The 16,233-nt window shown below is 31.4% G+C and overlaps 1 protein-coding gene across 1 annotated transcript in view; it reads right to left on the reverse strand.

The window, feature by feature from the left end:
* CHD1 (chromodomain helicase DNA binding protein 1) overlaps positions 1 to 16,233 on the reverse strand; it is a 70,656-nt gene that overhangs the window by 4,609 nt on the left and 49,814 nt on the right. Inside the window, exons 23-32 of the mRNA XM_008578268.1 lie at positions 14,038 to 14,198; positions 12,712 to 12,753; positions 11,276 to 11,406; positions 10,324 to 10,462; positions 9,949 to 10,099; positions 8,820 to 8,942; positions 7,886 to 8,014; positions 6,644 to 6,784; positions 4,820 to 4,998; positions 422 to 518 (exon numbers count right to left, since the gene is read on the reverse strand). Of these exons, the coding sequence (XP_008576490.1) occupies positions 422 to 518; positions 4,820 to 4,998; positions 6,644 to 6,784; positions 7,886 to 8,014; positions 8,820 to 8,942; positions 9,949 to 10,099; positions 10,324 to 10,462; positions 11,276 to 11,406; positions 12,712 to 12,753; positions 14,038 to 14,198 (1,293 nt within the window). The remainder of the gene's footprint in view (positions 1 to 421; positions 519 to 4,819; positions 4,999 to 6,643; positions 6,785 to 7,885; positions 8,015 to 8,819; positions 8,943 to 9,948; positions 10,100 to 10,323; positions 10,463 to 11,275; positions 11,407 to 12,711; positions 12,754 to 14,037; positions 14,199 to 16,233) is intronic.

The following is a 16,233-nucleotide window of genomic DNA, read 5'->3' on the forward strand; positions in this document are numbered from 1 at the left end:
TATTTTCTCATGATTAGATCGAGGCTACACATTTTTGGCAAGAACTTCACAGAAGTGATGAGTCTTTCTCAGTGCACTGTATCATAGGGTTCATGATGTTGATATATCTTAATACTGGTGACATTAACTTCGATCACTTGTTTAAGGTGGTGTCAGGCAAGTTTCTTCTCTTCAGAGTTATTGCTTTCCCTTTGTAACAAACATCTCAGAGGAGATCTTTCAGACTGCCAAAATCCTGTACTTTTGTCCACTAATTTTAGCTTCCTTCTGTGGATCTGGCCTGCAACAATTATTATTGTGGTGTTCTGCTGATGATCATCTATTTCCCTCATTCCTTCTATATTAATTCTTCTGTAAGAAAAAATGTCTCATGGTTTTAATGACATAAGTTAAAAAAAAAAAGTGAGATACATGGATTTACCTGAGATTCCTGCCGTTTTTTAATAGCATGCTTATATAACTTATGTAATTTTCTTGCATCAAACTCGGTAAACTTAGATACAAAAATCCACAGGTTTCTACAAGAAAAATGAAAATTAGTCTGGTGGAACATTCTAGCTTTTTCATGGAAGTCCTTCCTTCCAGATAGAGAAGGCATACACACATAGACAGTCCTCTATGGAACAAAGTCTAAGAAGATTAATTCTCTTATTCATTTTAAAAACTTCACATATGGATAAGACTGCAGTGAAACTAAACATTAGATTTCACTTCTCTTCTAAATCCCTTCATTTTATAATCTTTGAAATGAAAAGCAATAATCAATCCTAATTTGAAACACACCAAAGAGATATAAACTAACAAATCAGGAAGGGACTCAGAGATTCATATTGTGATCCAGATTTTATATATATATATATATATATATATAAAATGAGAAACAGGTATGTTAACAGTTTGAGTAGAAATACCATCAGATAATACAGATTAAGCTTGTAAAGAATGGTCTTAAATCAAGCACTAATATTTAATTGTTGGGCTGGCCAGTTAGCTCAGTTGTTTCAGGATGTGGTGCTATAACACGGAGGTCAAGCTTTCAGACCCCATACCAGCCAGCCACCAAAAATATAAATAAAATAACTGTCATTTTATAATGGTGATGTAATGGTCGCAAGAGCAACATGACTAGACACTATAAACCAGGCACAGCACGGTATCTCTCGGCCTCTCTTTCCATCCTAAGGCAGGCACTAGTAATTAATCATAGATTGTGGTAACTATTTTACAATGTATATGTAATCAAATCATTAAATTGTACACCTTAAGTATATACAATTCTTAATTGTCAAATATATCTCAAAAAAATAAAAGAATACTGTGTTAGGGTAGTGGTATACACTATAGTTATGATATTTACCTTAAAAGAAAATTTAAAAGCAGTAGCTGAGAAAATAAATTGAATGAAAACTGACTGAACTGAAATCCACAGCAGTGAGAAAACTCATCTAGCCTTTAAAAAAATTTATAGACTACTTGTAACATATCTACATTCTACAGTTAATTCACAAGAGTAAAATGTAGGAAATTAATAAACTGCCTTTATGTTCATAATTTAATTCTTTTTAAAAATATATTTTCCCCTAGAAAAATCAAGTCAAGAATTAGATTCTGGTCCTAATTTTATCACTTGCACAACTGTGTGATGTTGTACAAAGCTCTAGAGCTGGGACTAGTATCAGCACTTATACAAACCTAAGAGTGACTGCCTCTTCAAAACAGTTCAAATCCTAGGTGCCTCCTTTGTCATATCCTAGTTCTAGACCTACAAAGCTTTTCAACTGAGCCCATTTTTCTTCTGTAAAATGGAAGTAGTAATAACTGTTCAGATTTCCTAAAAGTAATGCTATTAAAAGGATCAGTTAGAATGAGGCATACGAAAGTATTCTGACAGACAAATGAAATACAAATATACATTCTATTATTTTGGCCATCATGTGATTACAGTGATATTTATATAAAAACCAGTGTTGTATTTCAGTTGTTTTTAAGAAATGTGGTCAAAAATATATAGAGTGAAATTATCTATAAGTTATAGATAAGGCAGATAACTATGGTAACTGTAAAAACTCACTAACTGCCAATTGTTCTATAACTATAGGTCGAATCTCTATAAATTGTGGGTGAGGTGTCCATCTTCTGTCATTCTGTAGAATCAATAACTATTTTTGATGTAAGGGGGCAGGAGTCAGGTGTTCAATGGCAGGTTTTAATATAAGGTACGCTGTCCTCCCCTCTTCTGCATTTAAAAAAAAAACCTTTCTCCAAGACAGCACTTACATCACAACAAAAGCTAATTAACTTTCTAGGACATATTTCTCAGTTAAGGTCTATCTGTTCTTCCCTGCTTTAAAGGAACTGGTATAACAAGAGGCAATGGCAGCAGCAAGAATGAATACTAAGGAATATGAAACAAAGGTAGCTAAGGACTAAACAGGTGAAAATCAAAACAGACCATTAGCCCAGTTAGGTAAAGAAAAACAAGGTCAGAACATTGGCCTTTGGAAGCAAAGTGACAGAACACAACGAAAAAATAAGTCTCCTGGTTATTAGTCTCTCTTCTTCCAAAGGTTCCTCCCCCCTTTCCTAATAACAAACTAAATCTGAAATAACGTCTATTTGTACTTCAAAAAGTGCAAAAGTGGAAAAGATAATACAAATTTTTTCAAGAATTTTTAAAAGTACTCTTATATTAGTCATTATGTAATTTCAATAAGATGTTCCTTATTTCTGATCTAGAAAGCAGGTAAGGTACACGTTCTGCCTCTTGGAAGCCTTGAAAATCTAAAACCTAACTATAAAATTTTAAAAGTTGGTATGTAGTACACAATAAAGTGTTTTCCTTTAATGATAACCCATTCTTGGCAAAAGGCAACAAAGAGTTGCCAAACTTCCAAATTTCAGTCCAGCAAAATGGAAAAGACAGACGGAGGCCAAATATTTTTACACTAAAATTAATATAATCCTTAAAATTAGCTAAATTTATTTTAAGAATAGTTCACCATATTGCCTTTATTTTCCTAATTTTATCACAGGCAAGTAACAGTCCAGAATATGTTTGGGAGCCACTGACAGAGAAAATTTAACTCTAAATCTTGAACATAAAATGATGGAGAATGTGCCTACATTTCCATTTAAGTCTTAAATATATGATTGAACTTTATTACACTGCTGTTCTATAGTTCTGTGCTTTGGGGATCATCATATGAAAGAGCTTGAGGAAGGATGAAATAATTCTGTTTATGGCATTACAGGAAAACATTAAAGCTTCAGTCTACATATTCCAAACATAAATAAAAAATTAAGCCAGACACCATGAATATGGTACTTTAGGATTACTGTCTCTCATTTCTCATAGTTTAATCGAGCACCATGCAATAATTGAAAAATATGTAGTGCCTTACAATTTGTAAAGGGCTGGAATGACACATGATATCATCTTAGAAATGATAACACTGGGAGGCCCAGAGATATTGGAAACTGTTCAAGATTACAAAATGAAAAATTAGCCAAGGTGGGGACTGAGCAGATCTTCTGATGCCAACACCAGTGGTCATTACATGGTCTTACGGGTGCACGATTACAGGCTATTATTATTGTCCATGTATGGCTTCAGTTTCTCTAAAAATGATAGCTCAGTTTTCACCTGGGTACAAAAGCCTAGTGATCATGATCAACATCCTAGCTCCTTTCTCTAAATGGTCCTGGCTGAGTTTAAAGAGAAAAAGATACAAGGACAGGATTTTTTTTTTTAAACTTTATCACTCCTTCAGAAATATGTTATTACACTTTTTTTTTTCTTTTTTTCTTTTTTGTGACCCGTAAGGGGATTGCAACCCTTGGTTTGGTGTCGCCTGCACCGCGCTCAGCCAGTGAGCGCACCAGCCAGCCCTATATAGGATCCGAACCTGCAGCCTCAGGCGCTCCCAGTGCCGCACTCTCCCGAGTGAGCCACGGGTTCAGCCCTGTTATTACACTTTTTGTTTTGATATGTAACTGCACTGCATACAGCAAAGAAGTCAGTAGACTAATAAACTGATTAAAAGTGACTGATATAAGCCCATTTTATTTTATTTCTAATTTGTTTAGTAGTCTGGCTTAGTACTGATCTGGATCTGGTGAGATTTGTAAAACAATATATAGCAGCTCAGATTTACAATTTGAAAATCAACTGTGTTGCTGCTGCGTCTAAAGGAGAAAAACTGAAGTTTGCATTGCTTAAGGGTGTTAATTTTTTTATGACTTTATACATATACCCAGAAGATAAACTGTTGAATTTATTTAACAATAAATTGGGGCACATAAAAAAACACAAATGGTATTACTGAGAATAATTTGGTGAATTACAAAGACTTTTAAAAAAATGCTTTGTAAATTCTAATGAAACAGCTTTCATTATTTCTTATTTAAAAGCAGATATGCCACCTGCAGCTTATCATAATGTAATCACTCATGAATAAAAACCCTTAAGTAAAAGGGAAAAATGAATACTACTCAGCCATAAAAAAGAATGAAATTCTGCCATTTGCAGTAACATGAGTGAGCTTAGAGAAAATTATGTTAAGTGAAATAAGCCAGGCACAGAAAGAGAAATACCACATGTCCTCACTCGTAAGTGGGAGCTAAGAAACAAAGAAAGAAAGACCATAATAAAACGTTGAACTTTCAGGAGAGAACAGACCTAAAAACAATTATTCTCAAGTTACCTCCTTAAACATTATTTTGTTACTTAACCTTCAGAAATAGAAAAATATACTGAAACACAAAGACAGATAGTTACATAACTATAAAGTTAATGCTTCCTAAAAACTTAATCACTTACTTTCTCCACTGCTTAATTTGCTCAGGATTTGTATACTCTTTCAGACATTCCGTGATATGGTCTCCAATTTTTATTAAACATTGTCTAGTATGTTCCAATTGTTCTCTTTCTGAAAGGCCTTTCTCAGGCCTATCAAGTTGTTTCAAAGCTGCTTTGACAGGCCTCATTCTTTCCTTACACTTGAAAATGGGAAAATAAGAACATAAGAGTGGGGGGCATTAAAATAAAAAAATAAAAGAACATACATACATGTATTAAAACCCTGAATTCAACAAGAACTATCTGTTTCGATAACATTTACACGCGAGTAAGCGTAATGCTGGTGGCAAAATAAGCAATTAAATCTAATCTCACAGCTCATATATCACGGTTTTTTTGTTTTTTGTTTTGGATTGTTTTCGGGAAAGCAAGGCTTTTCTTTATCATTTAAAATCAGTCTTTGTGTAAGTAAAATCTTTGAATTTTACTTAGCTTCTACAAAAATGATTACTTTTTATACTGTGGCACACCATTCTAAGCTGGTCAAAATTTCCATATTTCAAGTACAGCATTTGACTAATACCAGTGATAAAACTGACTTAAGATTAAACCCAAGACTAGCAATGACTAAAATATGTTAATTGCTCAAACCAGTATAAAGGATTCAGATCCTAGAAATCTCTAAAGAGGAAATACATAAATATACACATATATATATTTGTGCATACTGTAGCTATATATAAATGATATTTTTATAGCAGACTATAAATGTTTCTGTTGCTGCCTGTAGTAATAGTTCAAGCTCTGAAAATTCTATACCTGTCTCATATCACTCAGTCCTTTTTCTCTAAAATTATTTACTCCTGATTACTTCCTGATTTTTCTCTATATCTGGACTGATAGTCTCTATCAATCTGCTCTCATGTCTGCATTCAGTAACAACAAGCACTACTGTAACCACTACTAATTTTTGAGCTCTCTGAGTTTTTTTGAGGAGAGCACTGTTCTAAAAACTCTACATGTACTGATTAATTTAATCTTCATGCTTATTTTCTAAACAGCAGCACTGGCTCCAGAGACAGCAGTACAGCTGTATACATGCTGCTTCCTCACACTACAACCCCACTGCAAAGTTTTCCTCAAAATTTATACCATAAATAATTTTACAGTTGAGACCACTTTATGAGCTCTTGTTTATATTTAGTAAATATACCATTTGCAAAAAGGCAAAGATAAGTTCTCCCTTACTTTGGAGAACACAGAAACAAGACAGCATGCAGAACCAGTATATTTTAGACCAGTGTTATTCCAAGTATGGTCCACGAACCTGTGCGAGTCTAAAACAATACAAGTACAGAAGGTGAATGTGTTTGGAAACTTTTATAGCAATTTGTGTAATTTTATGCCTACTGAATCTAGTAATGAAGCATTGGCACTTACATGTTGTATATCATTTTTTGCTTCAGTTTCCTAGTGAAACATTTTCACTTTTCATTTTATTGTATTTTCTAAAAATATCAGTCTATAAAAGACTGGGGTAAAAACTAGTCCTTCACCATAGATAAGAAGCACTACTATATATGTGATAGGTTTAGGACTTGAAAAGTTTAAAATCCTAAAGCTAGAGGGAAAAAAAGTTCACTAAGTATTCTTTAAAGTCTTTATCAAGAAGTTTTTGAGTTGATTCTAAATTTAAGGCACCTTTCAAAATTTAAATTGCTTTTACTAATCTGAACTTCAGTACCATCAAATACATTTCTAAATTAAGAGCTCCAAAAGATAAAACTACAATTTAAGAAAAACATTACATGAATCAATATTAATAATTAGAAAGCTACTGCTTACAATGCTGAATGTCTTCTGATCCAGCTCTTCAGATTCTTCAGATATGGGAACTGGTTCACCACTTGCTGTTATATGAACTGGAGCATCTGACACTGAAGATTTTTTGGACCTTTCTCTATTATCAGACTTGGATTCACTCAACTGAAGAAAAAGAAAATAAGACAAAAATCCGACAAAAACGAAGGCAAAGTGGTTAACACTTCCAGAAAATACTGTCTCATTCTATTCTATAAGTGCTTATTCTTACTGAATATTCTTATCTATTTTAATTTGTTTTTTTCCTCAATTTTATTTGCAGAAACCAAATATACAGCTAATCTGTAATGTTACCCTTTAGGTAAGGTATTTTAAAAAGGGTTCAAACCTATACTTCTCCTCTACTACATACCCATACATACTTTTGAAGAACTCAGTTATTGAGACTAATATGGGCTGATATGCAATTTAGTCTCCTAAAATGTTAAATATGCTGATTGTTTTTACTTTCTAAATTTTTACATTATGATTTGCATACCTTTTCTTCCTTTATGTCTTTTTCTTTCTGCATAGCTTCTTTTACTTTGTTTTCTCTTTTTTCTTTAAAATCTTTTTCCTTTATATCTTTCTTATCCTCTTTTTCTTTTATCTCCCTTTTAAGTTCTCTTTTATTCTCCTTTTCTTTTGCTTCCCTCTTTTCTTCTGATTCCTTCTTTATACAAACATCTGGCTCAGGTTTTTCTTCACTGTCTCTTTCTGTTTTACTTTTTTTATTTGGATGTTTCACAGAAGTGATCTCATCCTGGAAAGTGCAAGTATGGCCAATGTATTACTAACCAAAATTTGACAAAGACTAATTCTACTTTGCATGGCTACAGATTGCATGTATGTGGATTCTGAATGAGATGACCCAGAATCTTCTTAATAATGGTACACGCAATGTTTACCTTTCTATAAACTAAGGTAAGCCAGTCCCACTCAAATTCATGACAAAACGAAAGAAGACAGAAGCTCATTTAATTGGCAAATGTTTGAAAAGGAAGGACCTTTGTTCTACTCCTCTAGTGATATATAATACCTATTGGATATGTATAATTCTGTTCTATGAATGAGACTATGTCCTGAACCATTAAAAATTTTTTTAAAAAACCTTCAGTACCTAAAAGTAAAATTTCAGGTTTTAGTTTCAAATTTTAAACATAAAATATACAAAAACATGCCATGTTCTCTTTTCCATAGAAAAGTTGTTCTAAAATGCATTCTTACCTTATCATCATCTTCATCTGACTTCTCTGAAGGCAGGGGAGAAGAATCACTCTTTATTTCCTCTTTCACTTTTATAGATTTCATTGTTTTATTCTTCTTAGCTCTTGCTTTTCTCCTCTTTGAACCTCCCTAGAAATAATTATTTATATTTTAATCAACTCCATAAATTTCATTAAAAAAAAACTTCATAAATACTAAATCTAAAAGCTAGAACACATATTCCTATGCAATCCTTAGTCTGTTGGTAATAAACTGCACCAACCTTTCAAAGTCAATAAATGTAATATAACTTAATGAATCAAATATAATATTAATGTGAATAATATACTAACAAACTACTATCACTTATTCCTTTAAAAGATTAGAGAGAAACAGAAATGGGTATATTTCAACTAAATCCAGTGTTACAAGAGATAGAATTAGAAATTTTTAAAAATGCTTATAGATTGTTATTGACATTGTGGTCATAAATAAATTTTTAAGGTCACTCTAAGTTTCCAATCATCGCCCTTTTGGTGTCTTTTTCCTACTTTTACAGAGCCCCCTCATAAATAAGCTCAGTGATCTTTTGTTGTCCCTTAAACTTTCCAGTATCTCCAAATAAAACAGTAATGCAGCTTGACCTCCCAAGAAGTACTCTACACTCTGAACAAGTTTTCTCTACTCTCTCCAAATACTTATTTAAAACAAAACAGAAAACAACAAAACATATAAAAAAATCTGAATCCTACCTCTGAAAGATATGACTCACCAGCTATAACATGTTTGCTGAGATAATTTAAGGCAAAATATCATCACACTCAAATAAAACTACTAAATTACAGAAAAACACACTCATAAGGTCACATTAACTACAGATGTCTAGTGTGGTCAGTAAACTAGATTTATCTTACTGAAAAGTAAACTGTTCTTAAGCATCTGAATTTTAACTTACTGCACCAGAAAGTCTCTGGGCTTCTTTTCTTGCAAGATCTTTACTAAGTAATTTGATGAGGTAGTCTGCACGTGTCTGCAACTGTTTGGCTTGTGGTTTTTTATCAGGATCATCTGGAAGAATCTGAAAAAGCAATTAATATTTTTAGGTTGTCTTTAATAACTAATGAAAAATTTATTGGCTAAAAAGCACTTAACCATTTTGTTATAAATATATGAATCACTAACAAGTTATAATTCTTAATGTTTGCAGGAATAAACAACTTAATACAAAATACATTGTTTATACCTATGCCAAAAAGATTTAATTTTCCTGAGAATAAATTCTAAGTAAGTACACCTCAAAATAATCTCTCATGCTATTTACCTTTGAAAATGAAAACACAAAGTAGGGTTACAAATTTCTTTCAAATATAGAAAAGTGTATTTAATATCTGATCCAGGGATATTAAACATTACATTATCCTTAAATTCCCTTTCTCTCTCAGTAACAGTATAACTTAACTACAATGTATAAAAAAATCACTAGAATACAAAGTATCATCTAGATGATGACCCAAAGCATAAGTTGTGAGGAAAGGTTTACAGTGAGAATTCTAGACTATTTAAGTTTTGCTTCATAGTAACAAATGACAAAGCACCAATATCTAAAGGTTCCATTTGTCAGTAAAGAGGTAAAAGTATATTTAAAAAAAATCAGGAAATGCTTTCAGTGTTTTCATTTTAGGCAAAGAAACGATTTTAGCTAGCATAGTAGAATCAAACCACCAAAAAATCCTAAACATTGGTAGTAAAAAAAAATAACGAAAGAATTTAAGAATCATTTTTTTACCCTTACTTGAATAATAAAGTTAATGATAAAATTATTTACTTTTAACCCAATAATCTGAAGAAAAATAAACCTAGGCCTTGATAACAAAAATATAATTTCAGAGGTAAAGCAAAATCCTAGCAATCGTTTAAATTCAATCCTTTCGTAAAAACTAGCTTCTAAAGAAGCCAAGGTCATACAACTAGGTAGGCCCTTGGTTTCATAATTCCCAGTTATTTCCAACAGAATTTAAAAGTAGAAATTAGAACAAATTAAATTCAAGATGAATGGTCAAAAGAATCAAGAAATATACAAGTACCTTGTGTGTTAGACTGAGGTCAGGATCCATTTTAATCATTTCCCAGCTTCCATATCCATATTCATAGATACCAATTAACAAATTGGAGTCATCTTCTTTGCCCCAATCTATATCAAAATGAGCTGCCTTCGTGTGGCATGGGATAGTATACCTAGTATTAAAGTTAATAATTACTGTCAAATTCATAAACTGCCTAATAAAAAAATTAATTTTGAAAAACATATTTGAATCATTAAAACTTTAAAATATAATATTTATTTTCTTAAAAAACTGATTCAAACTTAGACAATAAAACCATAAAAATTTAATATATATTCATATTGAAATCACTGAATAACAACAAAAATTTTTAAATGGAGAAAGTAAATAACTCACTGCTTTCTTTCTTCCGGATCTGAAGGAATGGATTTGTGCAAAGGTATTAATTCTTCTTCATGAGAGATGACTAGCTTGGCATTTACCTGTACTCCTGATATTCGGAATGTTGGACCCTTTACTTTTCCAAGTCTACCACCTTAATTTTTTTAAAAAGGGTATTAAAAAAAAGTGTAAGACATAATTCTACAAGTCACAAAGCAACACGTTATTACTGATATTAATGAGTTACTTATTTGTATTATTAAGGAGGGGATTACTAGCAAATCTTAAATTTCACTGCATACATACATACTGATTACAATCTAGCAGATGTGAATTCGCAAAAAGTATTTCACGTAATTAAGTGTTTTATCAATTATTCAAGATAGATAAATCTATTAATACTACCAGCCTCTAAAAAAGAGTTCTACTATGATTTTTTTTCAGTACATTTGCTTACTAAATCTTATCTAAATATTTCTATTCAGGTAGACTAACTGCAAAATAAGCATAATGAAATAAATAACTATGCCCCAAACTGATATCATATGTGTATATTTACATATCTTCTCCCAGTAATCTATACTAGAAAGATAGTACAACTAACAATAATTCCTGGCATTACTTCCTAACCAGAATATACAAGGTGCTCTACAGGGTAGATTCTACTTCATTCAAAATTGCAATTCTGTTCTCCAATTGCTATTACTGAGAAAAACCTCGCTGTTTTGAGACTGATGAATAAATGCGTAATTTAAGATGTAATACCTAACTCAATAAAAATTAGGGTAGATTCTACTTCATTCAAAATTGCAATTCTGTTCTCCAATTGCTATTACTGAGAAAAACCTTGCTGTTTTGAGACTGATGAATAAATGCGTAATTTAAGATGTAATACCTAACTCAATAAAAATGTATTTTGAACCTTCCATTTATTTCTTTTTAAATCGCCTTCATTTTAATATGTTACCTGTTCGTTCTGTTCCTGAAGAACTATCCTTTAAAGCTTTAATGCAACCATTATGTACCAATTCTCCTAGTCGTCTAAGGTCTGTTTCTGACTTATCAACTAATTCAGCATCTCGAGCAATTGCATCTAATCTGTAACAAAATAATACGATTTTCAAGCAAATATGAAAAATGAAGTGGCACCATTTAACATAAACTAAGTTTTACTCTACTTCAAGATCTAAATATCACTCTACTGCATGCCTTATAAATTCTAGTTCACTTAAATGGTATAAAATACGTAAAACCAGAACAATTTGGCAGGTAAATAATTCATTTATATATTCAAGGATAAAAATAAATTTAACTAATTCATTATAGAGATTTGAAGATTATATACCAATTCTTTAAAAGCTTTTCAAAACTGATCAAATTTTAAGAAGTTCAAAAAGAAGTGGTAAAGCTTTATGATAATTGTAAAAAGGACAAGAGTAAAGTTCTATATTTTTTATTACTGTGCACCAAATAGATAATATGAATAATGATTAATGTTCAAAACATTTTTTGTCATCTAAAATAATTATGCAAGTATTTCACTGTATTTTAAGCAAGGCATCTCAAAATAAAACAAAGTATCTCTATTTTAAGAAGTGATTTTTAGAGGGAAAAAAGCTTATTTGCCACTCTATATTCAGATAGTGGATTGGTCACAACAAAGAAAGAATAATATTCCAACAACTATTGAGATTAACCAATAACTTCAAACAAACTGCCGTGGCAATTTGAATTTTAACACAGTTTGTATAATAAGAAGATGTAATTAGGGAAAATTAAGAAAATTTCCCTAATTAGGGAAAAGAGAACTGGTTAGCATTTCAGCCGCCCTTGGATAAGTATGTTCATACTACTTTATAAGCTGTTGATAAAAAATAAGATAAAGGATGTAAAAAGTGTTTGCAGTTATAAAAATGCAATTTAAATATGTATTTTATAGACAATTTATAGTTAAGGAAATTTTAGAGAGTAAAAGAATTAAGAATAATACAAAAATATTTTTGAAAATTAATCTGAAATTTGCTTTCTATAGATTAATTTTGCAAATGCCTATTAAAAGCCAATTTTAACAAAGTATCTAAAGTGAATATTCGTACAACTAAATAAATAAGGTTAGATAAAGGATGTAAAAAGTGTTTGCAGTTATAAAAATGCAATTTAAATATGTATTTTATAGACAATTTATAGTTAAGGAAATTTTAGAGACTAAAAAGAATTAAGAATAATACAAAAATATTTTTGAAAATTAATCTGAAATTTGCTTTCTATAGATTAATTTTGCAAATGCCTGTTAAAAGCCAATTTTAACAAAGTATCTAAAGTGAATATTCGTACAACTAAATAAATAAGGTTGATGGCGTGTAATATATTCCACAATTTTATGAGAATGACAAATGAACTTACCTTTCCAGAGGGCCACCAAATTTCTTATAGCTCTTGATAAACCTAACAGAAAATAGTTGTTTGGTTTAAATGTGTCTTTCACTACCCATTAAAAAATAAACACATTTATAATGTACATAAAACACTTGTTAGAGGGAAAATTAATTCAAGGCACTCTTACTGCCAACAATGAATAAACTAGGCTATAAACAAAAATGCAGAACATTAAGCTATATAGCTTAACACCCAGGATGATACCAATATAAATAAAACAATAGAAGCTAAATTTTATTTTAGAAATTACTTTATTATTTTCACAAGAAGAAAAAAAAAAGAGGTTCAAAGCTACCAAAAAGAAGTTTCTTCAAAATAATTATCATTCATATTACACCTCCTCACATTCCAAGTGGTGATGAAACTTTACTGAATAGCTTTAATTCAGATGTGTGGTGTTATACCTACAATGGAGAATTAAAATTTTACTTAGGAATGAAGTTACTTAAGTGGCTGATGGACGAGGAAAAATATCCAGGGAAAGTAGAAGTTGAAATGCTTTTTCAGCTACAGACAGAAAGGCCAGCAAATGAGGTGATCATAAAAGTACCCTTAACAAAGACTAACAATGGATTTAGTTTTCTGGTACAGAGAATAAGGAAGAACTTTATCAGTCATGTCTATGATTTAAAAGAAGAGTTATAATGGCTTGAAAGCAACAACAAACTCTCAAAACACAAAAATGAACAACCTTTTTATAAACTTCACATGCAAAACTATTACATAAACAAAAGTGTTATCCCATTCTGCTTAAAGAAATGTATGCATATAAACATTCTGAATGAGAGCTACGATTTATCCCACACATAGCCAATATTACCTTAATTCCTATGCAGACATACCAAAAATGCTTTTAACATAGTTACTTTCAAAAAACAAATCACCTCAGTGAAAAATATATATTAGAAAAATACGGAACTAAATTATTCCCACAAAAAATTAGTAATGTTGAAAGTCATAAATGCAGTGAAAAATTTTAATAAATCTAATATCAAAATAATTTCATTATTCACAATAAAACCACTCTTCTGAACATTAATAAAACCAAAAATTTTAGTGGTATAGTCTAACGATAAATAACATACAAAGATGAGATGCCAAATTTGTTCTTTTCAGAGATATAATGAATGAACCCAAAAGCAGAACTACCCAATTCCTACTCAAATATCATATATTTTGCCTCCTCTAAAGCTTTCATCTTAATATTCAAAAATTAGGGAATTTTTTTTTAATATTTTAGTCTCACCCGCTAATAGAACCACGTTAAAGCAAAATGGTCTTTTATCATCTTACCGCCTAATTTCTGCATCACTAAATCCTTTAATATTCTCCCGAGGGATAGTCCGTGGTCTTCCACGTTTCTTTGGCCTTTTTCTTTCTGAGATCGAATCACTATCAGATCCAGAGTATCTCCTACTTCTACTGCGCCTCCCTTCACTTCCATTGAAGCTAATCTGAAATTTGAAGACAAAAAATGTACCCAAGCTTAGGGTAAAGAAAGCATAATTTTATCTTAAAAGTGAAGAAAAACACTATGAAAGAATAGACTGTCAGAAATTTAAAAATGTTCCTCTATGTATCAAAAATATTCCATAAACAAAATTAAAAAGCAAACAAGAGAAAATTATAGCATGTTATTAACAAAGGTTTTCTAATAGCCTCAATACTTTTTAAAAAAACACTCATATACAGCAAGAAAACAACCATAGTCCTTTTGTAAAAATATAAGAGGTTATTAATGAGCAATAAATCAAACAATATAATACAAAATTGTACTACCTTATTGGTAATTTTCTAAAATGCAAATTAAAGTAACAATAATATGCAATTCTCTTTTTAATCTATCAACTTGATCACCACTAAATCAGCAGTAATAGCCAATGTTGGTAATGGTGCAGAAAAATGGACACACTCATACACTGGGGGTATTTTAACTGGGACAGAGGGTCATTTGGCAATACTACATATCAAAAGCCTTAAAAATTATCTTTCTGCTAACTCAGCAATCTCACTTCTAGGCATTTTTTCCTGAGGAGATCAGAAATCTGAAGGAACATTAACAAAAACATTGTAAAAGTAAAAAAAAAAAAAAAATTCAAATAATCTAAATATTCCTCAAAGAGAGACTAGACTATATAATGGAATGCTGAGAATCCATTAAATATTGTATTGCAGAAGAATTAACATTCATGATATACGGTCAAAGGAAAGAAAACAAGTTCCAAATTAATACAACTCCAATTTAATTTGGCAAATGATATGCATTAAAAAAAAAACTAGAATGACATATACCATGATAATATTATTACTAATCATATCTCTGGGTGGACAGATTGCTTACTTGTCCTTTTATTCTATTCTTCTAAATATTCACTTATTGCTATTCTAACTAGGCTGATCAGATATATTTGAAAGAAAAAATACAAGTTGAACCCATATAAAAGCCTATTTATAACATCCTTTAGTTTTAATGGATACATGAAAACACATATTCTGTAAGTTTTTGGAGTTTTTCCAAAACCTTGGTACATATTCTAAACCCTAATATGCTAAAAGCTAACTGAATTCAAGGACGCTATTTAGTTCATCTTTCTATCCTACTCTCACCCTTTCATAAGATCTAATGTAATGCTGTGCTTCCTATGCATTATAAAAGGAAACCACTTTGGGGTCTGCAGAAATAAACACAAACAAGTAATAACATACGTATTCACGTTCAGGCTAAAAACGTATCATTTGGCTCCACTTCTGCCTGTTATGCAGAAAGCTGGTAGGGGTATTTCTTCTGCCCTAACAACAAATCTAATCTACAAAATCATAATTTTTCTTAAACATATCAGAGAGTTGATTGAAATCACAGGGCAATCTACTCATCTAAAATATAACGAAAGATAGGAGCTTACAAGAAGAGAAAGAACTTGAAAAGTGTCTCATTTATAAAGAGTACAGTTGGTAGAAATCAAGTACCATATAAGTAGGTAAAAGGAAATCAGCTAAAATTTGGTAAAGGCTAAGTGTAGGCTAGTATAAGAGCACAGGATCTCAGGGAGCCAAAGACACAGGGAGAACCTGCACCCACTCTCAGGTTTATGCTTCTCCACAAACCTCTACCAGGTGTTCATAAGACTACAAACATGGTGGAAGATTGGAGAAAACTTTCCTCCAAAGTGTAGGCCTGCAGAAAAGGTTCAGTCGATTTTGTGGAAACAGGTAGGAAGTCTTGCCAGACCCTTCTCACATACTGAACTTAGGCAACAGAAGACCTAACATGGTGGGAAGAAAAGAAAAAACCAAAACACTCTACCCCTGAAGGAGCGGTAGAGCTTCCTGGTTAGCTCAGTTTGTTATTAGCACAGCCTTTTAACACCAAGGTCAAGGGTTTGGTTCCCCTTACCAGTCAGGAGTGGTAACAGGACTAGAAGGAGGCAAATCCCCTACTTGCCTCAAGCTCAAAATTTAAGGTGGCACCAAAAAATTCAGTAATCACAT

The sequence above is a fragment of the Galeopterus variegatus genome, unplaced genomic scaffold (assembly GCF_000696425.1).
Source record: "Galeopterus variegatus unplaced genomic scaffold, G_variegatus-3.0.2 Scaffold1654, whole genome shotgun sequence".
Lineage (NCBI taxonomy): Eukaryota > Metazoa > Chordata > Mammalia > Dermoptera > Cynocephalidae > Galeopterus > Galeopterus variegatus.